Raw genomic sequence first — 27,528 nt, 5'->3', positions numbered from 1 at the left:
GGTCCATGTTGGGATTTCTTGTATACAAACATCACCTTTAAAATAAGTATATGATGTAGACTGTTTATTAAAAAAAAAGTAGGCACTAAGGAATTGGGACACAGTTTCTAAAAAATATCTTCAGATTTCAGTATTTAGATTCTGTCAACATCAGTGGTCTGCCGTTCTGCATGATCTGTCCTCAAGTCGTTATTACAGTGAGATTGCACTAAAAACATTTTATTGCCATGTTGCCCCGATGTTAATGAATAACTTTATCATGACACTGAAGCTTTTAAAAATGATGAACATGCAGTTGTGTATTGTCGAGATCATGAAGACTCTTTGTGAACGTGATATTTGTTTGTTAATATTATATATATATTTAGAGATTGTTTTTTTATTGTAAAGAAAAAGGTTTGAAGGTATTGATGAATGGAAATAGTTTGTACAAAAGTTGTTCTGATTCATGATTAATTATGACCAGTTGAATTTTTTTTTAGAAATGAATCGAATTACACAGAAAAAAAAAAAAAGAATCAAGAAGATCACAAAGTCATTGTGTGCACAATTCTTCTGTGTGCTTCTGCATCGACTGCTGAATGAACCGTTTTAAAAAAAATCATTAACTGTCCGAGTGCATCTTACATCATAACCATGTGCCTGTAAAGCGTCTGTTTTATTTTATACAAGGGTAAAAGTACTCATTACACGGTATGTTCCTGAACATTTCTCTCCGGTGTCTGTAAGTCCTCGATTATGTTGCAATTTTTTTTAAATAAAACAAACACCATGAGCAGTATCTTTGTTCACTATGGAAAAGGCTGTATTCTATGAAACAGAAATATTGGAAAAGAGATGTAACTTCTGAGTGTAATAATTATTTCACAACAGGATTATAAGCACCTCCTCATACATTATTTGCGCAAGAAAAAATGGCTAAAGTCTTTGTGTTCTTGCGTATTTATGTATTTGAAACCACAGGATCACCCTCTCCACCCTCTGTCCTCTGTTTCTTGGTCCGGCTTCTTTTCCTTTTCTCCCCCTCCGTAGTCTTCCGCGGCGGTGTCGGCCCACCTTTCTTCTTCTTCTTCAAGCAGCTCAGCGGGTTGGGATTGTTCTGCTTCCTCTTCCTCTTCCTCCCTTTCCTCTCTCCATCCTTCTGGGCAGCAATCCCCTGCTCCTCTTTCAGGCTGCGAATGCTCTTCTGCTGGGCGGGGCTCACCAGCTCTCCCAGCTGCACGGCCTGGACGTGGTCGAGGGACGTCTGCGAGGGCTTGTCCAGCACGATGGTGTTGAGGATGATGTAGAGAAGGGGGACGCCGGGGATCTTCTTCAGACCTGCAGTCAATGTGTGGTCCTGGAGAATACACGGATACACAACAGAACAGAAGATTCATGCACCTTTGTGAGAATACATAAATGATTATGCTGTGCTATAATGAGGTGTTTCCATAAAAAATATCTTACACATGATTATAACGATCTGCTACCTCTTCAATTACAGTTAGATGCTACCTCTGCTTTAGTAGATCCATATTACATCTGTTTTCACAGGACTTAAAGGTTATATATTTTTCTCCTTTTCCATAAGTTTAAATAAGTCTCAGAGCTCCCTCAAACGTGTCTGTGATGTTTCTTGCTAAAAATCCACTCTGATCCTGTATTTGATCATGCCTATAAACCCCTCTATTTCCGCCCTGCTCAGAACAGGCTGTTTCCGTGTCTGTAGCTTTAAATGTGAGTGAGCTGTCTTCGACCACTCCCCTCTAGGAGGGCTCCGGCTTTCTTGCACCATGCTCTGTTGTGTGCGGTAAAAAGGCAGACTGAGAGGGATAAACAAACACAGAGCAGTGGGAGATTCTCCGATCTGGGGGAGGGGGTCACTGCCCTTTGTGATGTCACAAAGGGAAAAGCTCCAAATGGCCTGTTTGAGCACACATTTATTGAAAAGTGGAGCAGGCAAGACGGAGAGAAGGGCTTTGGGTGGGTTTGTAGACAGGCTAGGGACCAATTAGTTTGCATGATTGATTGATTGATTGATTGATTGATTGATAGATTGATAGATAGATACTTTATTGATCCCGAGGGAAATTCAAGATTATTATGTGACCCCTACTACTTAACTATTTCATGGCACCACCTGCCCTTAATAGACTTTGTTTCAAACCTTTATATTTCTTGGTTTCAAGTACAAGTTTTTGATAGCTGTTAATATACTTTTAGTAAAAATCTTATCCATTTCCTGGTCGCAACATATTTCAGAAAAGGGTGATTGTTTCTGCCATTTCATTTTTCCCTACGGTGTATTTGAGTGTAGGATCTCATGTATTTACCTGTGTAGCAACGAAGTAGTGGTGTGGGTTTGTCTCCTCCAGCATGGACAGCAGACACTCTGAAGCAGGCACAGGGCTCTTGAAATGTGCACATCTCCTCGATTGAAACCTCTGCAGGATGATTTTGGCTCCATACAGTTCTTTTCCCAGAGTCTCGAGTTCTTTGAGTGCGCAGCTAAGAATAAACACGGGTAAATACTTTGATATAAGTGGGATATTATTTTTAAAAAGTTACATGTCTCGACAGTGAATTCACTTACTTGGTGGTGCAGAGTTGCACTTCTCCCATCAGGTATTTGGGCATTTGCTCTTTGATTTGAATCTTGTTTTTCAAAGCCGCCTGGCAAAAAGTCCCGTCGATCAGGATCTGAAAAGGCTGCCTGAAGCTGAAGTTGTATTTATAGAAACTTAACGTTTTCTTGGCTTGTTTCTGACGCTTGATCTTCATGGTGGCTTGTAGGTGAAGCCAGATGAAGGTTGAATTGAAAATGATTTTTCCGCCTGGATCGATTCACTGCGGTTGTTTTCGTCTTGAAATAGTCACATATTTCATCATATGGCTATTTCAGCATGGAGAGTTCCAGAGAGTGTACACAACACGCTGGTGGTGCTGGCTACTCATACGTCCGGACGGAAACAAATGACACAGCAAAGGTTCCGGTGGTTTTCGGATTGGGTCCAGTTATTACATTTAATTGACCAGAAAACAACTTATAAATATTTACTTTTATAGGAGTGTTTCATCTTTATTTAGCTGTAATGTATTTTTATTTAATTTCCCATGGCATTTCTGAACTCCATTGAACACTTGGTTAAGCCAACAAGTATTCATTTGCTATTCAAAGACACAGTTTGACTCTTCACTCTTCACATGGATAACTATACCTTCTTGAGAAGAACAAACAGAAATTCAATGGATATTATGGGCAAAATACTTCAACACACATCCTTCTGTTTTTCTACAATAAGTATAAAGTAAAGCCATGTCAAACTCTGCCCAGTGCTTTCTCAGTTCAATCTACGTGTTTTTGTCTTTCTTACCACCTTATCTTTACCATTATTTTATCAACCGTTGTGAGAATTATTATTATTCATTACATCCAGTCCCCTCCCCCTTTTGATTTTCATCAAAAGCTTTTATTTATTGTATTATTTTGTTTTTATTTTTTCATTTGTTTTGTTATAGGTTTTCTTCTAATAGTTGGTGGTTTTCTAGTATTATCTTATTTTTACTTTTTGTTAAGGATTTTCTTCTTATAGTTAGTGATTTTCTAGTATTATTTTGCTTTTATTTTTTCATTTGTTTTGTTATGGGTTTTCTTCTTATAGTTTGTGGTTTTCTAGTATTATCTTGGGAAGGGGAGGGCGCGTAGGCTCTTTTATTATTCACCGGAACCGGAAGTATCAATCAGGTAACGACTAACGAGAGAGAGAGAGAGGGAGAGGGAGGGAGTAGCCTTAGTGTGGTGGTTCTCGTCTTCTCCTTCTCTTGACTCCCCGTTAACGTCAGCTCCAGCTCGGGACGGACCCGTGTGGTGGTGGTGGAGGGTCGGTTGCGGTTACCTTCCTTTACTTGTACAGCTGACACATCATGGCGGCCGCGGATCCCCGGTCCTCGAGTGACGGCGGGCCGGCCAACAGAGGAGGATTCCCGGCGGGGGGTGAGAGCAACAACGGCCGCGACGGGCCGGACGGCGGAGGCAGCAGCAGCGGCGGTGGGGGGGAAGGCGAACGGGAGCGAGACCGGGCGACGTTTGAGTGCAACATTTGTTTGGATACTGCCAAGGACGCTGTCATCAGTATGTGCGGACACTTGTTCTGGTACGATACGAGGCGGGGAAGGGGGGTTTGTTTGTTTGTGTCTGAGTTCAACCCACCGACCAGAGAGTCCTTCTCCGACCTCCTTTACACCGTCCTTGTGAGTTATTTCCCCGCATTGTCAGGGTTGACAGCGGCCGCCAAGATGGCTTTCTAAGATGTTACAAAACAGGGTGTGGGTGTGATGTCAGTAGCTGAACCCTAACCCTTAATAATATATACCATGTTTTTAAGGTCTGCAGAGCATTTGGTCCTCATAGTTCTGCCTTGCTCTGATCTGATCTGATCTGATCTGTGGGAGGAATTAAGTGCTCTGGTCAGATCAGATCATTTGAATTGGTTGCATGTATGACAGAGGTCACAAAGCAGCCACAACAGGACAGGATCATGTCTCTCCCACTGGTGAAACTTTAACTTCGCTTCAAGGTTTAAGGTCAATCCATACATGTGCAGGTGCATAACAAGTGTCCAGCCCTCTTCCCCAGCTCATTGCTGTCATATTTCATTGAGCGTGTTTATGTTACTATTTTATTCAGTTTTTTGACTTTTTGATGTCTGTACTGCTGCAATGCCCGGATTTCTCCTTGGGGATTGATAAAATAATATCTTGTCTTAAAAATTACAGCACAGACATATAGAGGACGTCTTTTAAAACAGTTGTCAAAGTCTACACATGTAAGTTATGTAAGTTTATTTTCCAGCTTTAAAATGTAGCTCAGTAATCTACTAGATAAAATGAATACAGTCTCTGTGAGGCTGGACTCCAGCTCTACTCCTCATTCTGTCTTTTGTTTAAATCAACATCTTGCACAACGTTTAGTGTTGTAAATGTCCACACACACACACGCACACACACACACACACACACACAACAGGATGCGTGAGTCTCACTCAGGAGTTGTAAATGTTGACTGACAGCCGTGCTCGCTCAGCCTAATAATGTGAGATTAAAGCCAGCGAGAGTAAGGATTGGGGTCAGTCGGACCTAAAGACATTATGATCAGAAGTAAAAGTAAGTTCTCTTCACCTGTTGTTTGCTCACGTGTGTAGTTTAGTCTGAGAGGGATCTGTGTTTGGTGTTCAAGCTGCAGGGACGGAGGTGGAGTTTAAGGAAATGGAGGACAGTCAGGCAGTGTAGAAGTAAAGTTGGTAATCTGTGTTCACTGATTTGATCTCCTTTTTAGTGGTGAAATTTTAACTCAAGCGAAGGTTCTTTCAATCAGCACGAGACCATCATGCACGGCGGGACCTTTTAAAGACGGACACTTTAACTGTGACCCTAAATGAAGGAGGACTTGTAGAGCAGAGAGTTTGAATGAGGGAAGACAGTTGTTGGCTATTTTTTTTTTGAAGGATTAAAAAGAACCATTCTGTTTAGCTTTACATGCAGAGCGACATGCTCAACATAAAGGAGCGTAACCCTTAAACAAACACGCACATTTGTTTTTTTAGTTTCGGGTGTTGTTGCGGAGAAAGTGACTGATATTTTGTGCTCCTGTTTGTTTAATAGTTGAGCTGTGGTTGAGCACTTTTCTGGCACGTGCAGTTACTTCACAGTCACTGAAGCTCCGGTGTTATGTTACTGATGTAACTTGGTTACTATGAGACCGCTCCCACCCACACCCACCCCACCCCCCATCTTTACTGTAAGGTGATGAAACAGTCGGCAATGATGAGAAGTGTTGACGTCAGATCACCTGCTGCAATTTCAAAACAAACTTGCAACTTAACCTCCTTTCACTCCTTATCTGTTTGAGCGTCGAGTTCTCGATTGCTCAGCTTCTCACAGACTTTGAACCGTTCTCTACATTTATTGAATTGCTGACCTGCAGCGAAACATTTACAAGTACTTGTTGCTTTAATGCTCACAAATACAGCAGTTGAGTCTGTAAATGGAAATCCTCGCGTCACAAACTATTGAGGAGACGCTAACACTCACTCAGATTTAAAGCATGAAAACTGAACCAACAAAGCAGCCCTGCCGACATACTCAAGACTGTGTCGCTGAATTCACTTTAACTCACCAGGTTAATGAATGTGTGACTCTCGTTCCCTCGTTCTCGTGAGATTCCACCTGAGCCTCCTCGCCTTATCGTTGCCGCTGATGACACAGGAAGGAATGAGGGCGAGGAGGTTTTCTTTATCAAGACCGAATGAGAGATCATCATGTCAAAAAGCTACAAACCCCGTATAGAAACCGCTAGATTAGATCCAATTCAGTTGCTTTGTTTTGGTGGGATTTGTCCAGATTTCATGTCGTCGCATGTGTGGTCATAAAGTGGTGATTTGCTTGTCATTGTAAAGATGTAAACTTCTTCACCGTCACGATGAGCGTACTTCTCGTTCAGACCGAACGCGACCACAGCGTCTGCAGGTCAACAAAGTATTATTGGTTTGTCTGGTGTGGCTTGAAACTCAGGAGAGTAAAAGTGTTGTAATCTGTATAGCGCCCTCTGTTGGTGAAAAATAAGTGCTCGTGTGATACAACACTCAAATGAAACGCTCTTTTGACTGGTGGATATTTGTGGCACATATCGGCGATAAAATGAGCCGATGTCGATATTGACTTGATGTGTTTAACATCGGCAGATATTATGGACTGGCTGATTCATCGGTCTAGTTTTTATTGAGACATTTTACTTAAAAAACCTCGGTTGGTTTCATGCATGGCCCTCTTACAAGAGACAACAATAAAGTGTTGTTACTAAATTGTGCAGTCAGGCTTCAGTTGACACTTATTGAGCCTCTTAACTGGAAATTAAGCGGTTAATTTCAGGTCACAAGAGCCCGGCCCGACATGTGCTAACATGCTAAGTCTCAGTTCAATGGGCTGTTATGTTAACTTTGACTGTTTGTATTCACAGTAATCTGAGAACTGTTACTGCACTGATACTGTACACACACTGAGCTATCCCGTGTGTGTGCTGGGTAAAGCATGCAGAGTGACATGAAGTCGTGTCTTGTCATCGTTCTGGTTCAGGTGGTGGCGTTCACTCGGGCCCACCTGAGGCGATGACTATTTTGTAGTTAAGAAGTGAAAATGTCTAAAACGAGTCCTTCCTGTTCGTCGGCGTCGGCCGCTCCACTTTGTCTCTCAGGGAATCACTGACTGAGGTATGTGTCGGGTTCACGGAGAAGCTGTCATCACTGCTTTTACATCGAAGACGTCAACCTTAGAAATGACTGACACGCTGCTGTTGAACACGTTGGTCAAATCAAGCTGCGACTTGTTCGATTTTGTACGCGGTGAAAACAGTCTGATTAATAAAAAAAACAAAAAACGAGGGGAGCTCTGCTGACATCATGGAAAATCTAATTTTAGACTTTGGATGAAAGGCTCCATCTGCAGTGTCTTTAATTATCTCGGGTCTGAAACGGAGAACATTTTTATTTAATTTATAATGCGCTTCAGTCTGTGCTGCAGGATTCAATTTAAGAGCGCTTTCATGCAGATGATCTTCTAATTCAAACGGTTTGTTTGTGCAGCCTACTTGATCTAAATCTCCTGGAGGCACCTCTGAACCTGAATGAGTTAGTATTTTATTATTATTAAAGTCTGATGTTGAGGTTGGTAATCTGGTTTTAAAAATGCAGAGTCAGTCGACACAGTAAGCAGGTTTTGATTTGAGACGTTTGTCTGGTTTCTGTAGTATTTCTGACTGAAGGAAAAAAGTCCAATGAAAAGTTAAAAAAAGTGGTGGAAAAGTGTTAATCCTGAAACCCGTTGTTGGTGTAACATGCGCTTAGCTTTAGTAACTTTCTTTTAACAGACATCTGCATGCAAGGGGCAGTTTTACATCCACTGTTGGAGTTTATTCTTCAACTCGTTTGTGAATTTCCAATCGCATGAGTCGGATTGTAAACAAAAAGCAACGCACAGAAAAAAGAAAAAGTCCAAACATTAAACACCGACAGCACCGGAAGCCTGGAAAGTCGGCCATCGCCCTCACAGGCTTGATCACCTTCAGAGGGTCGCACACTGGTCCTGAGATTCAGACCCGAACAAGCATGAACGAGAATCTAAGGAGGACGCATGAAAGCAGTAATCCCAAGAAGAAAGGCCCACTGTGCCACTTTCAGAACAAAGCAAATGGAGAATAGTGATAATGAACATCGATAAAGAAAGTTGATTTTGGTTGTTTTCCGATGTTAATTTTTAGGCCCTTTAAAAAACCAAACCTTTATTGACCCTCACGTGGAAAGACCCACCAGAGTTCAGATTTTTGATAGTCAGACTGAGTGAATGACTTTTGTGGGCGATAATAAGTAGAGGAAGAAGAATGCTGAGAGATCCTCGGTGGTAGCATAAACTGGTGTCCAAAATGTGCATCATTCACTCCCATGATGCATCAGCAGAGTTGAATCCACGGGAGATGAACAGATGGAGCTTATTAATAACGGCGGCGGGGAGCAGGGAGGGCTTTAATCAGCCACATTACTGGAGGTAGGAACAGGTGCTTCCAGGTTGGTGGGCTTCTATAGGAGGGAGGAAGAAAAAACAAACAGGAAGCTTTACACCGACTGATTTGAGCTACGAGCTCTTAGTCAATCAGAAGAAAGTAACATATCCATGGAAGGATGTGACTTATTTTTAGTGCATCGTGATGTTCAATTAAATCTACTCTTGAGACCAGCGAGGATGCTTGAAGGTGGGAGGAAGACGAGCCGTCATAAGAATGCAAATTAATCATTTCTCTTTTGTCTCTCTCTCCCTCTCCCTCCCTCCCTCCCTCCCTCCCCAGCTGGCCCTGTCTTCATCAAGTGAGTATTTCCCTTCAGTAATGTCGTCCTCTGCTTTGTAACTCTCTGTTTACCGCCCTGCAGACTCAAAACTAAATCAGTAATAATAAAATGCTTTTAGAAGACTTTTTTGTTCTCGTAACTCCGAGGTTGAGATAAAGAAGCTGAGTTGAGTTCTCCTATATTCCGTTTCCAAATGTGCCAAAAATAAAAGAGATGTAATAAGGCTCTACATCGTCCCTTTACTATCAGCAACTTCACTTAATCAGCGTGAGGTTGTGATGTCCTCCGGCGTGTGAACTACACCTGTAAGTTGACTTAGTGCAGCTTAAACAGGCTAATGCCCCTAATGCTCTCCTTACTACTCTCCGTGTCCTCCGCTCCACCAGCATGTACAGCTGCACACACTCGCTACTAGAACACATGCTGTTCACAACTTTCAGCAGGTCAAGTCTGAAGTTTGAATGTTGGAGCTCGACCCTACGACTCAGCTGTCACTCATCTAGAACAAAACGTAAAATGTGTTCGCTCTTAGACCTGTTGTCTGAAACGTTCTTCTTCCTGTCAGTGGTTGGAGACGCGGCCCAGCAGGCAGCAGTGCCCCGTCTGTAAAGCGGGCATCAGCAGGGAGAAAGTCATCCCACTGTACGGCCGAGGGAGCTCCAGCCAGGAGGACCCCAGGTACCCGAGGAGCGCTTGCGTCAGCCGCTGACTCTTCATTTTACACGCTGTCTCTCGCCCAATGGCTGACTGCTTTGTGTCGTTGCACAGGTTGAAAACTCCGCCGCGGCCTCAAGGACAGAGAACGGAGCCGGAGAGTAGAGGCGGGGTGAGGAGCGGCTCCCGTTTGAAATATTAATCACAGTTTTACTCTGCTGGCTTTAGGTTTTTTTTTTAAAACCCCTTTCACTGTCTCCGTCTGTGCACAGATGTTTCAGGGCTTCGGAGACACTGGCTTTCACATGTCTTTCGGTATCGGTGCTTTCCCCTTCGGATTCTTCACCACAGTCTTCAACACCAACGAGCCCTTTCACAGAACAGGTAAGAGCCTGGAAATATGTAAACGTGTTTGTCAGGCTGGGTCAAATCCAGCTTTTGAATAGGCTGATCAGATGATTAATATTAGTGAAGGTGTTTTTGATTTGACAGTAACAGTCGATAAGCAGATCAGACTGCTCTCACAGAGAGGACTCATGCACGATAGTTCCAGCTCGCTCCTCGGATTAAATGATGACAAAATCTTAAACGTGGCATTCCCTCCGTAATGTTGGGCTGATTTCTGAATGTCTTCCCGCTCACACATGATTAGTATTTCATGTATTTATTTGACAGCACATAATCGCAGAGTGCGAGCCAGACGATTCCCCGATCCCGGTGATATTTCTTTTCCTGATTTGACCTTAAAAGATAGTGTTCCCAAAAATCCCACAGGCTCTTCTTTTGCTGTCTTTACCGACAGTTTCCTAATGTTCCTTCCATGTAGAGCTCCCAACGAACCAGTACCTCATCAAATCCTCCACGGAGCATCTTTTAAAGATTAGGGACTTCTCACAGCGACTCTAATTCTCTCCAGTTTACCATGGAAGTAAAAATGTATTCTTTACCATTTAAGTCACGTTGAAAACACCGAGGACATAAGTAGAGCGTAATAAAAACCTCCATCTGAACACAGCTGTACCCTTCAGGTGAGGCAATCATTGGACTATAGATGCAAACACATCTTCCCATGAGACACTGCTCTGATAACCTTTCCCATTCATCTCCTCCCCCGCCCCTCTCAGACCAGTATGCAGGTGATCACCAAGGCAACGGTAACCTCAACAACGGCAATAACAACTGGCAAGACTCCCTCTTCCTGTTTGTGGCCATCTTCTTCTTCTTCTGGCTGCTGAGCGTGTGACCGAGACCGGACAGAGGAAGAAGACAAAACGATAAAACTCTGACACACTAAACTCGAGCCACAGACGCACACTAATCTCCTAGCAGGTACTAAATTGGGAGAGAAAGCAGAGAAATAGTTAATTAAAAAAAAAAAAACTAAATAAATGTAAAAATATGGGGGATTTTGGGTCGTCTCCTCCTGGCAAAGGCAGATTCACTTTAGCCCCGCCCACCTGCTTTGACGTTTTGTTTATGCAAGTAACACTCACTGGGAAGTAGTGTTGGATGTGTCCCAAAATTAATGATGTAAGCGCTCCATTTCTACATGCGTCTGTAGATATATGCACATGGAAAAGTAAAAAGAGTACAAGCTCACTGATCGGCTACAGAGAGACAGTATTATGAAGGTGAGATTAAAAAAAAAAAAAAAAAAAGCTTTTAGTTTTTTTTTTAAGGATGCACAAAAAACATTCTGGCATTTTTGGGACTCGTTTGGGTATTTTCATTCCTCTTGATGGAGTCACTGAATTATTCTTTCATAACAGGAATGACGTTTTGAAGTGGGTTAAAACAGAATAAAAAAAAGGAGCGTGGAGATAAAATCCTTTTAAAAGGCCAAAGAGTAGCGAATCAGTCACATGCAAAGAGCGGACGAGACGATGTCATTGAATTCAGTTGCCGTTTACAGTTTGGGATTTAAAAGTACTCGTAGAATTTGACACTTAACTCTCGACAGTGGTAATAGCACAGATAGATGCATTTTATAAACACTTGTCTTAACAAAAACTACCATTGCACTGTGAAGTCATATGTAGACGGAGCTGTCCTGAAGGTGGAGCCAACCACTCTTTGTGTCTCGTTTTGTTGTGTGTACAAACTTGGTCAGTGTGGGAGATTTTCACGAGCGACTTGAGAGTTAAAAAAAGAAAAAAGACTAGCTTGACACTGACGGAGAAATGTTGCTCGTAAAGTAGCTCAACGATGCTGCACACCGCATCAAGACAGGAAGAAGAGTCGAACGAGAGAGAGAGAGAGCGAGAGAGAGAGAGAGAGCGAGAGAGAGAGAGAGAGGGGTCCTTCAGCCCAGAGGTTGAAAGTTCAGCACATGAGAAAAGCTCAATGAACTCTGTCACAGTTGATGTAGGGGTGTTTTTCTTTTTTCCTGTCTGTTTGTGTCTGAGTGCGTGCGTGTATACATTATATATTTGTACATATGAATATTGTAAATGCAGTTTTTAATGTGTTTTCTGGCTGACAAACCATACAAAACAAGAGAGGAACCTGATGTGTAGGTAGGCTTCAACATGCTTTTGTAAAGCAAGATCTGCTTCCTGGTTTTCATAAATTCCCTCCTTTAACTCGAGACAAAATGTTGCTGCCCATGTTAATAACTCTTCTGCCAACCCTCTCCTGTGAACTTCAATAAATGTTAAGAAACAAAGTCGGTGCGTTCATGCGTCTGTTGTTTAATGCAGCTCATTTGTTCAGGACTTTAAAATGCTAGAATTTGCAGTTTTTCTTTTGTCTCTCAGACATTTGTATTTGTCATTCTGGACTCACTGTTTCCTGATGTCACATTAAAATCAATCTATTAATGGAGGATATTTATCAATAAAAACTGTCTGCTAAGATGACATTTTACTTTTAGCCTTTAAGAATACAACAGAGGATTAAACACGTGAAATCCTAATTTACAGTTGAAGATGTCAATCTGTTGCCTACTTGAACACAAATTTCTCTCCACAAGTCTGAAGTCTTCGATGATGAACTCTGCATCACGTTACTCAGTGAGTGATGTGTGCACAAAGCTTGAACATGTGAGGGTTCATATGACCTCCGACTGTGGAGACTTAACAACAGGAAAAGGTCCGGCTCGTGTCTACAGATCATTTAAACAGTGGGGGGGAAAACAGTCTCAGAATGTGCTAATGACTTTATGTGAGGATTAGAAACCATGGAAACGGAGCCATCAACGGCACTCACACACACACACATTTAAACAGACATATTTACAACTTTATTACATTTTTAGTTTAATCAATAGCATCTGCCATAAAATAAAAAATATTTTGTCTTTTTACAAATGTTAACTAAAATATATATTTTAAAGATCTTCATGATCTATCTGAGGAAAACTCACCTTAGGAGTTGAGTCTGAAATATTCTCGTCAGTAAAAGAAACTATACTGCTACATTTATCTCCGTTTAAATGTCTGGAGCAAAGTTTCTGCTGGTGTAACCTATGACCAGAAAAAGTCATTTTGGAGAATTTGAGTTATTTAAAGCTAAATTAAAAGTGATTCTGATCTTCATGGGTTCAGCTGGATACCTTGAAATTTCACATTAACCTGCCTTCACATGATCAGTCCTTTCATGTGAGCAGTCTTTAATACTACTTCTGCACAAACAAAAATATTGTACACAATCAATAAAAAGTGCAAAATCAGCCTTTTGGTTTCGGTAAACTGGGACTAAACGATGCAGCAGTAAAAGTGAAGAAAGATGAAAGATATTGTGGAACTCTGGGATTCACTGTGTGCGAGAGTTCATGAACTCTGGAGGTCAAAAAAGGTCTTCATTCCCTTTTCCCTTTCTTCTGTGCTTTGTTGGATTTGCCGAGGATCTTCATGAGGTTTTTGGACATAAAGTACGGCTTCTGCAGAGATCCATCGTTACGTTCCAAGTCTTCCACTGTGACGTAAACGTGAGAGCAAAATCAGAGAGTGTTGTTTATACTATTCAAATAACTTCATATTTACATGTTTTTATAAAACACTGAGCAATGAGTGAATATGTACTCACAGAAGCAGAGGAAGAGCGTGTCAACACACATGTTGTACACACTGAAGAATCCATGAGCTATGAGGTAGCTACCAAACACCACCGTCTAAGAAAAGAAAAGAGGTCAAACTAAAATAAGACTGAGAACAAATGTAGTCTAATGTATCTGAATGGCTGTTTTCAGAAGGAGAGAGGGGCACTTTGTGTCTTACAATAATGGGCATCCAGTAGTAGTTGAGGGTTTCAGAGCGGAAGGTGTCGCCTGGCAGCAGGATTCGTCCAGAGAAGAAAAAGAAGGCCAGAACGGCTGGAAACAGGAAGAGATTAAAGACTCTATTTAGTCATATAGGCGGCTTTATGAAGACGTTCCTAGCTTGTGAATTAAAACAAAAAAAAACATTAACTTATTAGGAATACAGTCTTACACAGTGATCTGTTTTACTGTGAAAGAGGAGATCAGACTCAACAAAAAGGTCAGTTCAGGTCAGTTCGTGATTTTTACGAGGCTCACTGATGACATGCTTACTATGAATGTCCTTTAGTGTTCCTTAGCACATGAGCATCACATGAGTCAAGAGATCGTACGTCTTTATCTCAGATTGGAGATAAATGTTGTGGATCTTCCATCAAAGGAAACGCCACAAGTTCGTTTGCAGTCTGTACATCTCCCTGTCCGTCTTTTTGTGCTCGTCTCCCACTTCCTGTCTCTCTTGACTCTTCTTTTCCAGCTCAAACAAATGTTTCCTCCTCTTTGTTTACAAGCGCTTGCTTAATGTCGATGGTCTTGAACTGATTGATATATGAAGTGACATGAGATACTTTTTTTTTTTTTTTTTTTTTACAATTTGGTGCAACTCTATAAAAACTTGATTGATCCGTTGAAACCGCCATGAAATGATCAAATCCAGAACATGCACTTGATTTACAGTAGGTGTTTTAGTAACAGATTCATTGAAGTCATCCTCACCTATTCCTCCGACCACCAGCAGCTTTCCAAAGAAGAGCAGCAGGTCTGTCACTTTATCGAGCACCACCACCCTGAAGGGAGCAGAGGAACAGGACACTGTTCACTGCGTCTCTTGAACTCATATATTCATGTTAAGGACTGGTAACAGCCTGCACTCCTCAACAGGATTCACAGCAAAGAAGACTTCCGCACTGACCTCACTATATTCCTCATGAGCAGCATGAAGGCATTCTTGGCAGAGGCGCAGAAGTGTTTCCCATAAATAGCAATCTGTGAAGAAACAATCAAGCTGTTTTATACAGAGAAACACATTTTAGTCTAGAGTGATCTCCACAGTGACGGAAAAATGTGGTGCTTGTTAGATTTTAGTGAAGTCACCACAGAAAGAATGATTTAACATAAAGAAAAGTATGGTGTTGTTGTCCCTTTTGAAAGCTCTTCACTTCAGAAGATGAATACACGTAACCAAGTCATAAAAACAACCGGAACAGTAAAAGACATTGAGGACAAAAAAAACGGTACTTGCTCACCATAATGTAAGCGTTCCTGTTGAGAAACTTGATGAACTTCTCCAGACACCAGAAGCAGCACTTCAGGCAGCACAAAAGGAAACGAGCCACTGGATTCTGAGCGGCTAGGGACAAAAAAAACAACATCAAAGTGTTCACTGTGTTCGTGCCATGCTCTCCTTCACACATTTCCTGTCTCCCCTCAACTGTCCTATCTAATGACTTCACTGAGAGGATAGTCATAACTTCACAAAAAAGTTTTCAGAGTTGCTTCGGCTCTTTGTAAAGATCTCCAAAAAAGAATCTAGAAAAAAAGCTGCTGTGATGCTTTAGGGCAGAAAGAGATCCTAATAAACTAAACTAAACTAAACGGCAAACAAAGACAGGGAGCAGATAAAACCTGATCAGTCAAAGTCAAATGGTTGTCTGTCGCTCTTACATCTTGTTTTGTGGTCAATGTACTCCAGAATCATCCTCACTATCTGCACCAGGGTGAGGATCAAAGCACCAAATGCCAAGGAGCCCACGTGGTACCTGAAATAAGAAAACATTTCAGGAAATCATGGAAAAGGAGCAAGGGCATCCTCAAGGCTTTATCATTTCATGTGTCAACTATCTGTATTGTTGAGCTGCTGAGATCTGCTTCCCTTAGCGGTTATGTGAATGTGTTTGGTGCCCTCTAGCGGCTAGAGAGGGAACTGCAGTTTGAACTGACGTTCATTGTTTATCAGAAATAATGTTACTTTTCAGGTGAAAAGGGACTGCAGGTAGCAAGTTTGACAAATATACATCATTCAATGGTGCAGATATTTACATGGTTTGTCAGCAGTTTATTAAACATACCTGAGTGCACGTAAAAAGCTGGCCGTCAGGGGGAACATGGGGATGTCGTGCGGTTTGCTGTAGGCCCAGTAGTAGGAGGCAAAGGCCCCCGCCAGCGTACACTGTCCCAAAGCGATGACGAAGTTTACACACCAGAGAAAAGCCACGGCGTTGTAGATCTGCAGGTTGAAGAGATTTCTCTGGAAGACGCCCTCGTCGTTGTATTTGATGAAGATGCAGCTAGCTGAGGGGCAGTCTGGGTACATGGAGGAGTTGAAGTTCTGATAGAGGAGAGAAAGAGTGAGTGGACGAATGGAGGATGTTATAGTTTCTTCTTCTAAAGGGCTAGCAATTTGAGATATGGGGTCATTTATGAAGAGGAAAAAAAGGGGCTCAAACTTTGTGAAACTACAGTTGTATTAGTTTTATTAAGAGAGTTATATGATCTATGAAAGAAGAGGAAAATACAAGCTAGAGAGATTTTGCATATCAAATGTTTTGAATGCCTCTAAAGCAGGCTGCAGTATGCAAAACTAACTTTAAAAGACAACATTTATAATCCAGCAGGAGAAAGACGCAGTGTGTTTACAGATGTCTCAAGGTCGGGCACTTCCCTATCAAATCAACAAGTCAATGAAAACATGGACATACTCGATAGTGTCATTCAACCATATGCAGGATTTCATTGTCGGTGGGAACTTCACTCATTCACTCACCTGAGGTTGACAGTCCACTGTACCATTGAGGCTCTTACAGTCGCTCATAGTGGAGTTTAGTGCCACCACTCTGTAGATTGGGTTTCCGGAAGTTGCCAAATATCTACACACATCAGTCGAGGAGAAAACTTCTGGACTATGGGTGTGATTACGAAGTTCGAAACAAACACTAAACATACGATGAGTTAAAAGGATACAAAGCAGTGGCAGCCCAGTAAGCAACACACACCAGCAGGAGAACAAAGGTGACCAGAGGGTACAGCAGAGAGGACATCATGTGACCCACCGCCCTGTGGACACACATCACGGTCTCTTCACAGTCACATCTGAAGACACACTAACTTCTTTCAACTTAAACCTGCTGTTAGAACATTTCCCTCAACTTCTTGCTACCACTGTTTCTGCTAACATGCAAAGAATTAGAGGAATACATTCATGTAGATATAAACATTAAGGTTAATGAGACGTTTTAAAAACATCTCTGAACAGTGATTTCCTGTATTCGTGTCTCACTTGCTGGACTCCTGGATGAGGGCGATGGCTATGAGGATTCTGTTTCGCAGGAAGATGACGGTCAGGAGAATGATCGCCTCAGCCACAGAAAGGATGATCACTGCAGCAGCAGGAGAGAAAATTATGTTTTTTTTAAAATGTCATGACACAAGTAATAAACAAACACACAATGGCATGCATTATTTTGTGTGAATACATGAAATGGCGTTTATAATGTCAAACATTATTACCAGTTTATGCCCCTCCATTCCTCTGTACTGGTGACTGCCTGAGTAAATGCTGCTTTGTTGAAACGTCACCATTAAAGCTTGATTTTGTGTTTTTCTGTGTGACTATGTGAATGGTCAACACATTTCCCCCTGCAAAATGCTAATAAGACTCACAGAAGGCCAGCCAGGTCTCTTGGGTTTGCAGGTAAACGTTGAAGTTTGTCGTGAAGCCGACTTCAGTGATGGACGCGGAGGCTTTCTTGTAGTTGTCGTACTCCCAGTAGCAGTGCCATATTCCTGCAAGAGAAACACTGCAAATCAGAGAGACACATCTCACCCTGAGACAAACATGAAAACTAGTGTAGTCACATTTGTCTGTGTTCAGAACGGAAATATAAAACCACAAAACCAACAAGGAGAGAAGTCAACACAGGACCAGCAGCAGTCTGAATTTTTAATTCTAAAGCTGGTTGATCCCCTGACACACACTCAAAAGTTTTAAAAACAGTGTTTACCGTATGCCCCGGCGCCCAGGACTCCTACGATGAGCACCCACACCATGACTGGAGCGGTGAATCTCAGCAGCAACAGGAACAACATGCTGACCACCATGGCGATAACCAGACCACTGAGAGGAGAGCATCAGAAGAGGGAGCAAACAGTCAGATAATACAAAGAGAGGGAAGAAGGACATTTAATTTAAAGATGTAAGTCATATGAGACATTAAAAAAACATAGATTATCTAATTATTGGGCAAAGTAACCTGACACCTAAAAAAAAGCCCTTTAAATCAGGATTTGATGAAACCTTGAGAAGCTCTGTATGCATCTCATTTCTATACATTCAGATCTGTCATCCATTCTAACCTCTGCCAATAGATGGCAGCGTGTGAGCAGCGTTGATTTCTGAGAAAACTCACAGGAGGATCCACGGCCATGACAACGCGAAATCCTCAAAGATTCGGAGGCCGATCTCTCTGGCATTGAATCCGTTCACAATGTCCCTGAAGAAGACAAAGGGGAGGGCAAGGTGTGCTGGTGACTTTTCTCCTTCAAACAGGGAGGAGGAGAGCAAACAGCTGGGAAAAAACTAACTGGATGAGGAAACACGGACAATCTAATGACTATGTTGACAAAACAAAGAATTCTGTTAGAAGTTTGCAGTGGTTAATTTTTTATTTTTTTTTTACATTTTGCACACGAAAAAGGAAAGACACACTGAACTGGTGACTAACAGGAAGGCCAAGAGATGCAATGCAAGCACTCAAACCAGGAAGAGTGGGTGTTTCTACAGGTCGTAGGAGAAGGTGACTCTTTGCTTTATCTCTATTAGTCCCCTAAAAAAGTATTTTACACAAACACCACACTACACAGCAACAAGAGACAAAAACTGCTGCTACACTAAAAGTCGACACAAAAACTCACAAAGCCACTGAGCCTATGCTGTGGAGAAAGAGGAAAAGAAAAACATGGTTATTATCAACATGTGTGTCTGTGTCAATGTACAAAAATTTTCCCTTTTATTTCTGAATAAAATAACACTAATAATAGCCATGTTAACAGAAAATGAAATATATCCCAAATCATCTTCTAAGTACAACATTATCCAGTTAGGCCAGGTGGGATATGTTGATATGATTGTGATTTCAGGAGAATCTGTTGGACATTCACATTGATGCTATTTGTGTATTTTTTTTCCCACATGTGGGAGGCGCATTTAGAGTCAGCTCTGTGTGTTGTAAACAAACTGAGTACCTGACAAATTAACAGGTTGTGAAGTATGCAGGTGATCGCACCAGAAAATCAACATTTCTGATCAAAACACAACAAATCGAAAGGTCAAGAAGACTTCAGGGGACCTACATTATTTTAAATCCATGTGCTGATCTATTCTGAGGAGGTCATGTTGTTGATTAGAGATTGCATGCACAACGCAGACAGTTGTATTTTTACATCCGACATGCAAACAGCCAGGACAGAATATTATCTCCTTTAGAACCAGGAGAAAACGTAACATGTTGTGCATGTGAACTAAGTCTTCGATTTCACAGCAGATTCTTTAGACTGTTTTGTTCAACATATCATTCAGTACAGGAGCCCTTCTCTCTTACCCAGTGCCATTCTTGATGATGTTGACTGTGTCGTTGACTGATGACGGTAAACCTGGAATATTTGAAAACGCTGGAGGAACGTTCTCCAGTGCTTTGAAATCAGGCAAACATCTCCCCAGCACTAAATCATAAAAAAGAAACAGCATGAACTGCCTAAACTGCAGTATATCTGCAGGTACAGTCGATTCAATAATTCAACACAACAACAAGAAGCCCTAAAGAATCAACTGGATTGAGGTAAATTGTCATTGAACAGTAAAAAATAACAATACAGGGCTGGCAGGGAGCAGGGCAGTGTTTTTTTTAGCAGTGTCTATCTAAGCATAAGAGGGTTCTCGATATTTAAGGAGTCTGAATCTGAATCAAGGTGGAGAAATGTGTATCAGAACAGTCTCGTCACATACAAATGAAAAGGAAAACAACACAGACTAAAGGAGCAGTTACACTCACGAGAGGTTGTGGGTGTGTAGAAAAAAGGACACAGCTCCTCGTCCACAATTTGTTGAACGGTCTGGGGGGGAAAACATCAATACTCTTAAGTTACATGTAAATGGATTCATATGTCAAAGTTTCACTTCTTAAAAATTGAAAACCAAAATATTTCTTTTACCAAAGAAAATCTAAACATTCTGTTTAGCAGTTGTATAACTTAACGGACAGAGATTTAATGCGACATTGAAATACAATAAAACATTTATACAAAACAGGGACCGTTCAAATCAACGAGACAAAAAGTACATACATAATCATAATTATTTTTGCCCCATAAAACATATTTTTAAGAGCTCACAGTGGCCTTGGCATGTGCCGCATGTTTCTTCCCCTGAAGTCTAAGTGTTGTATGATTGGACAGTATGTATTCTCTATGAGTGTAGCTGGGTTGACGCTTCAAAATATTGTGAATGAATGGCCAGCGCGGCCACATGATAAGAGTTACACTAACTTACTCAGTGCATTAATGGGACTTACCTTGCCTGGTTTAGCCAGGTCTAAAGAAGGCACACAGAGACTCTGATCAAAAACGTCTGCTGGCTTCTGAGTGTATTGGAACAATCCCACAGCCTTAAAGTCAGTGGGACATTTCTCAACACAAACCTAAAGGAGGTGAAATAAGAAGAGCATTTCAGGGACGCTGGGGGAGAACAGGATCATCAGAAACAAGTCAATTAAGCAACCCGTCTCTACCTGTGTGGTCGGACACTGGAAACCATCAAGAGCAGTTGCAAGTACGTTCACAGATGTGGCACATTTTAAAATGTTGTAGTAGAACAAGTTGGGTTTGCCTCTGAGGGAGGGGAAAGAGTCACAATTGTTTTGTTAAATAAATAATATGTAAAAATGTCATTTAAAAAAAAGAAAACATCAGCACATGAAGGGTTAAATTACTTGTTTGGTCCGATGCCACAGAACCATCCAGTGGAGTTTCTTGGATAAAGAACGTGTCTTGGATCTCCATAAAGCCAGGCTGGTGGAAAGATCACAAAACACATACAGACAGAGGTAAGAAGGGAATGGCATGATTTACTCTACTTAAAAGACAAATTCAAATATGTCACTGTCAGTGAAGTCAAGGAGAAAAAAAAAGTCTGGAGTGAAATATTAAAAGAAGAAGAAGAAGAAGAAGAAGAAAATAATATCGTCGCCTAAGGTCAAATGTCCTGTTGACTCTAGATAAGAGAGACGATCCTGCGTGTTGGAATGAGTTGGATGACAGAGCAATAATGAGCTGCTGACGTGATGTTCACTGGAAATCAGCTGTTAATAATGGACTAAAAAGTAAAGAGCATGTTATCAAGTCGGAAGTGTAAATCTGTCTGGATCTTGTTTGTTTAAGCAGTGAAAAAAAAAATATCTTTGCATCTTGTCAGCTCCAGTAAGAAGCATTAAAACCAGTGAGGACTGGAAAGAGAATATGCTTCAGAGCCAGCAAACAGACGGTGCATTTTGTCGTTTCTGCTACTTAGTTTGTTTTTTTACATATAAAACAAATAACATGTAAATAAATAAGCTCCACAGGCATAGTAGATTTGAGCATACAGCTTTCAATCAGAGGCAGGCTTTTCCTTCTGGTATTGTTTCTGCTACATGCTAACAGGATGCTAGCTTAATATTAACATCATACACAGTTTTACCTAAGTTAAAATCCTTGTGTGTAAAGCATACCAGGCCAATAAAGCTGATTCTGATTCTGATCATATTACAGCGTTGGATTTAGTTAAATCATTCAAAATGGGGCAGTAATCAGTGGAAACATACTGAGGAAAAGTAAAAGGCGCTGTCTTGACACGAGGGCCGTTTCGCCGTGAGCCTGGGATCTGTCGGAGATTTCTGCCTGTTAAAAGGCCGTTTTTTCTTTCTAAGTTTTGCTAAATGTTGCTAAAGTGCTACGCTGCACTCATGATGGATTAAGCCATTGATTGTTGTAATATATAACAATAAATAAGGTCTTCTACCGGCTTTTTGTAACATAACAATAAGTATGGTCTCATGTAAAGTGTCTTGAGATAAGACAGATTGATTGATTTGATTGACATTGGTTTTAAATTGACACGGACGGAGTCAGATGACTGGATGAAAACTGTTTACAAAAGCTAAACTGAAAAGGCGGATAGTTGGTGTGGTCTCCTTCAGAACTTAGTGGACAAGACAGACAGCTGGAATAGAAAGGGATATGTCATTAAAGTACAACTGAGAGTTAGGTGGTGGGCTCAGAGGCTGGCGTTAGAGTTATCAAGGTCACGCTCACCTAAAGCTCCAACACCTATGTAGCCAACAACGACAGCCATGAACAGGACACAGCAGATGATATCAGTGCACCCTCTGATGAAGATCAAACAGAGACAGGAACAGGTTCAGAGTTTAAGTTTTGCCTTGGAGGCTGCCAAAAGTCATTTCAGTCAGCAAACAAAATATTTACTTTTGACAGTCAGTCGAAAACTCCACACAAAAACGGAAGAAAGCAGTTCTTTTTTAAGGAATCAGTCAAAGTAAAGAGAGGAATTCACCTTTTCTTTATGGGCCCATTGAAGGTTGGGTCAAACTGAGCCGGATCTCCTGGGAAACGAAAACAGTAACACGAGAGTCATAAATACATTTCAGACTTTTCGGTAAGCTTCACTACCGGAAGATTCTCTATTGTTACTTGTCACACACAAACACACAAACACACACACACGCGCACGCACGCACACGCGCGCGCGCGCGCGCACACACACACACACACACACACACACACACACACACACACACACACACACACACACACACACACACACACACACACACACACACACACCAGTTTTTCCCATGTCCTAAAATTTTAAAAGACTTTGATATTGCTGAAGCCTCAATCGACAGATCCTTGAGACAACTTATCCTTATTCTTGTACTCTAAAGATGAATCATTATGGGAGGGAGTTTATACAGTTTTACTCACATACTTGATTTCTATTTTTGTCCCTATGAAGCATGTTATGTTAAAGTAAGAAACCACATAAATGTAATCCTTCCTCAAAGTTAATAGTTTACAGTGTAGCTCAATAAAGAAATGATCTTGTAGACGTCATGTTTTTAGGGGTTAGTTGCTCATAGATGCTGTAACTGTGTAACAAAGGTGACTGTGCTACGGGGAAAAAAAACCTGTCTCAGCGTTGCTTCCTGGAACAGAGGGAAAGACTGACGGCGAGAACAAGAAAAAGTTACTTAATGTGCAATCACACAGGCAGGAGTAAAAATAAAAGGATCTTTGTTCAGGCACCACATTGGCATAAAGCAGCTCAGGGTTATTTGAATAGCATTTGAATCCAATTTAGAGACTTCACCAGAGAGGCAGGTCATGGATGTTTCATCATTTCAATTATTCAAAATTGGTTTTGAAAACTCGTTTGACCAAACTAAAAACATTCCCGTCTTAAGAGTCAGATACGTGAGCTCAGCAAGCTGCCTTCATTTTATCCTGTCTGGCAGGAAAAACAAACAGGACTGCTTTCAGTATTCAAACATGTGGAGGAGAAGCAGGTACCTTTCCGACAGGCTTCAGCTTGAAGATAGGACACGTAATTCATAGACTAAATATGTGACACATGCAAATGACAGCAGCATGTTGTTGTACTATGATCTGTCCACAGGATTGGAATATTTGTCCACACCCCTCACCATAATCATTTCTAATAGCTCCAGCAGAATGATGTCCCCTGACTGTGATTTGCATAGGGCTGAATGCATGTGTCAACTCACTGCTGAGAAGGATGCAAATATGTAAGTTAGGAAGTTCTAGGGCTGGAAATACTTTGTTGTCTCATGATTGGATTTCGAATCTTAGGGGTTACGATCTGATGCAGAATCCATTTTCTTTCTTTCTTTCTGTCTGTCTGTCTGTCTGTCTGTCTGTCTGTCTGTCTGTCTGTCTGTCTGTCTGTCTGTCTGTCTGTCTGTCTGTCTGTCTGTCTGTCCTTCCCCCCCCCACCTTTAGTAACTTCTCATACTGCTCTGAGAGTGGCGCAGAAACACTGAAACTAACAAACAGAAACAGTTCCTGGTATGAAGTAGTTCTACACAGGAGGAGGAGTTGTTCTCTAAATTTTTATGGAATAGACAGAAAAGAGAAATCCTCTGCAGTCATATAAACTGGTGTAAACAAAGGAACCTGTTCATCGGCCCCTTGTAATGCAGCGAGTGTCAGATTTCAGCTCTGCTGCGATGCTGAAGTGTGTTAAGAGTGACTGACGACATGGAAAACAACTCTCTGTGTGACTGTGAAACTCATGCAGAGTTCAGTTTTTATGTCCTCGTTAAAAACTGGGACGAGGCTTTACAACGTTTAAACTTTGGACCACAGACAGGCTAGCTGCTCGGCGTGCTTACAGGTGGGGTTTAGAAAATCAAAAAAAGTGTCAGGGTCATCGTTTGACCTTGAGGAGGAAAAGACTGCTTTCCATAGGATGAATATGGCGGTGAACACAAACGTGATCTGGGCAGCAAATATGATATTTAACTAATTATTAGATCACTTACTTGAATAGCTCTGATACGTAGTCTAAATAAATATTGTAAGGAGGACTGTATGCTTATTGTGCACTCTTCTTAATATTTTACTGCAGATAGATCAGTTAATTGGTAACTTGTGGTGTGCATGAGACTCTCCCAGGAGAGGGGAGAGAAAGTCAAGAGTTCTGTTTTAAAATATAAGGATGGAAGGGGGAAACATGAGTCCTGCATTAGTGTATGATATAACGAACATGTCAAATTCAGTAGTCCTCTGTATCAGTCCAAAATAAAACCAGCTGCATTGCAAATTTAAATTGATAATCTGTGAACGGCTTTATTAATTGTAAAGAAATTCAATAACAAGAGAATTGATTGACCAAATGATCCGAAAATAATTCAAAATCCCTCCAATGAAAACTCAGCTTAATATCTGTGTTGTTGACAGATTAAGAAACGCTGGGCTTTGAGAAGTACGGTTTTCAAAGATTAGACAAATGCACCCAAATGAAGAAATCAATGATATATATCCCTTCTTCAGAGATTTACATTTGCATTGCATATTTATTAGACTTGATATAATCTGAAGGAATATTAGAATGAGCTTGAAAACTTGAAAATTAAATCAGGCTGCCATCTCTTTAACGTTCCCTTCAGCTTTACAAAAAGAATTCAGTCAATGATTTGCAGCAACAACCTCTTTGCAAGTCACTTATTTCCCAACACTGAGTGTCTGCACATCATAAGAGGAAACAAACGTCAAACAGGATTGTTCAAAATCAGAACAAAACCCAAACAAGTTGTACAACTAAATTACAAAACCCAAACAAATTGTACAACTAAATGACATCACTTCAGCAGGCAAGCTTTAAAGTAGGAAGTTTAAAATTGATTTCTACTTCCTCATGTGTTAAGCGGTCGGGACGAGGAGGAAACAAGGTGACGAGTTCACGTTTGTGTGGTTTTACTAAGAACACTCCGTTTGCCACAATAAAGCCGTGATCAGCAAAGTGTCACCTTCAACACCTGCACAGACCTCTTTTGTCCACATACTATCCTCTGGTGTTTTTATAAGTTATTTGAGGTGTCATGGTTATTTACCACAAGGGAGGGATTGTTTACTGTAGCTTTACAAAAACCTCCCTGACAGTCAATAGACTGGAGACTCAATCAAGTCAGATACCACAGAGAGCAAACAGGAGAGTTCTGCTGAACACATGACAGAGGACTGAAAATCAAACACGCAGGCTGCTCGGACATGGTTAGAATAAGCACAGTATTTCTATTTAGTTTAACTTGTAACTGAAGACCGCGGTCATGATGTAAAGATTGGCTCGGGTGGGAAATACCCAAGACAAAACACAAGCCGTTTACAGTTGACCACTATAAAGACAGTACTGCAGTTCAGTGATTGTGTAATAATTGATTTATTGCAGGACAATTATAAACATCCGGATACCTGATTATAGCTGAAGAATACAAAACACCTCTGAAAAGGTTAAGTGCAGGATCAGCTCTAATCACAATGATCCCTCATCTCCTTCTCACCACATTAAGCACACATTTTATCACTGTATTACTTTCTGTCAACTTCTTCTTTGGCCAATAGGCTGTCATTATTGTAACCCTCACTCTAGTGTTGTAGTCAAGTCTCAAAGAGATTAAGATATAAAGATATGTAAGACAAGTCCTTAAATGGAAATGATAAAAACACTCTTGATCAAACATCTCTGACATTTTCTGAGATTCATTTGTGGCCAACTATATTTCTCTATTAAAAGCCTTACCTTTGATTAGGCAATGTGTCTGTGTTTCAGGTGAGCTATAAAACATGATGACATAGATTGATAGGTTCACAGTGAATTATTAAACCAGGTTTATTGGTGCTCAGAGGCACACACGGCTGTCCTGGCATGCCTTTAGTAAAGATTTAACAAGTGAACTGTTATTTATCAATTGTTAAAAAGGAAGACATTTGAGCTCATGTTTAGCTTTAACATTTAAATGACATCAAAAGTCAAAAGTACAGAAAAGGATTCAGGGGGAGACCTGACAAAAATAATGATAAACGTAGACTTTTTACAATCATGCACTTGGAGAATAAAAAGTCGAAATGTTGCTAATAAGAATGAAATACATTGAGAATAAAGTCGAAATGTGGAGAGGAAAGTCCAAATACAATTGCACTGACTTTTCGACTTTATAATCTATTTTGTATTACAATTTCATTCACAAATGTCTTTTGTGAATGAAATTGACAGCAATGTCCTTTGCTCAAGTGTATAATGACAAAAAAAAAACCCTCATTATTATAATTTCTTATTTCTGGCACTGATCATTTTATTCAACAAATGTCTCTTTAATGACAATATTAAAGGACAAAATAATAAGACACGAGAGTTTGTCAAACGTATAACTTGTTAGTAAATGTTTAGTTTGTTAAACGAGCTTTAAAAGACATTCAGGTGTGCACACTGAACCTTCGGAGGTAACGGACGATGTCTACTCACCATACTCGGATTTCTCCGGATTTGTCTCCTGTTTTTTACCCATTTTCCACCTCGACCGCCAACTTCCCCTCTTCAACTTTTATTCTGTTAACTTATGTCACTTGAAATAGTCTTAAAACAAAAAAGAAAAACTAAATGAAAAACTCGGAGTTGAAATGCGCTCGCGCGGTTAAAAAAAATCTTTTTTTCTTCCTGGTCGAGAGGCAGGTACGACATGAGAACACCTGCTGAAGATGCTCAACTTTCTATCAAAGATGTTTTTTTATAGACAGGAGGTATCACTCCTTTTCTAGGTCTCCCAGTGTTGATGCAGAGCTACTACATCTAGTTAAACGTAGTGCAAACTTTGGTCGAGTTCTTTTTTTGCAAAGTTTATGTTTTATACTTGTGCAAATAAATGACTACTTTAGCTTAAGATAACTTAAATACAGTCATGTAAATACTTCAAATAAGTTCATTTAGTATTCCTTTAGAAAACGTATGCCTGTTTTGAACATTTCACCGTTTGCATTTATTTTTGATACACGTCATTAAAGTAGCAATGTTTCCTGTTATTCAATCAACATTATATTGAATCAGTTGAGGGATTCAAGAACGGCCTGCTTATAGCTGATTAACGTAATTTGCACAGTTTTCAAGGAAAACTGACATCT

The 27,528-nt window shown here is 40.8% G+C and overlaps 3 protein-coding genes across 3 annotated transcripts; 1 reads left to right on the top strand and 2 right to left on the bottom strand.

Annotated features, from left to right (window-relative positions):
- Positions 1 to 70: 70 nt before the first annotated feature.
- On the bottom strand, positions 71 to 2,993 carry utp23 (UTP23 small subunit processome component). The gene is made up of 3 exons (XM_079367498.1): positions 2,576 to 2,993; positions 2,316 to 2,490; positions 71 to 1,339 (listed from the first exon to the last, which is right to left on the bottom strand). Exons 1-3 carry the CDS (start codon positions 2,761 to 2,763, stop codon positions 944 to 946), a joined length of 759 nt encoding a protein of 252 aa, XP_079223624.1. The 5' UTR covers positions 2,764 to 2,993; the 3' UTR covers positions 71 to 943.
- A 713-nt stretch (positions 2,994 to 3,706) lies between these two features.
- On the top strand, positions 3,707 to 12,195 carry rnf5 (ring finger protein 5). The gene is made up of 6 exons (XM_079367499.1): positions 3,707 to 4,136; positions 8,876 to 8,894; positions 9,442 to 9,554; positions 9,645 to 9,702; positions 9,803 to 9,914; positions 10,655 to 12,195. Exons 1-6 carry the CDS (start codon positions 3,907 to 3,909, stop codon positions 10,771 to 10,773), a joined length of 651 nt encoding a protein of 216 aa, XP_079223625.1. The 5' UTR covers positions 3,707 to 3,906; the 3' UTR covers positions 10,774 to 12,195.
- Positions 12,196 to 12,748: 553 nt separating this feature from the next.
- Positions 12,749 to 27,153, bottom strand: slc44a4 (solute carrier family 44 member 4). Its single transcript, XM_079367496.1, has 22 exons — positions 26,876 to 27,153; positions 22,388 to 22,436; positions 22,129 to 22,202; positions 20,769 to 20,847; positions 20,568 to 20,667; positions 20,352 to 20,477; positions 19,833 to 19,893; positions 19,383 to 19,503; positions 18,192 to 18,275; positions 17,787 to 17,899; positions 17,446 to 17,568; positions 17,063 to 17,162; positions 16,747 to 16,839; positions 16,550 to 16,652; positions 15,855 to 16,114; positions 15,451 to 15,545; positions 15,033 to 15,136; positions 14,699 to 14,772; positions 14,503 to 14,573; positions 13,748 to 13,842; positions 13,557 to 13,641; positions 12,749 to 13,445 (listed from the first exon to the last, which is right to left on the bottom strand). Exons 1-22 carry the CDS (start codon positions 26,916 to 26,918, stop codon positions 13,330 to 13,332), a joined length of 2,169 nt encoding a protein of 722 aa, XP_079223622.1. The 5' UTR covers positions 26,919 to 27,153; the 3' UTR covers positions 12,749 to 13,329.
- Positions 27,154 to 27,528: the final 375 nt, after the last annotated feature.

The sequence above is a fragment of the Symphodus melops genome (assembly GCF_947650265.1).
Source record: "Symphodus melops genome assembly, chromosome: 18".
Lineage (NCBI taxonomy): Eukaryota > Metazoa > Chordata > Actinopteri > Labriformes > Labridae > Symphodus > Symphodus melops.
This window is presented reverse-complemented; position numbering and strand designations above follow the sequence as displayed.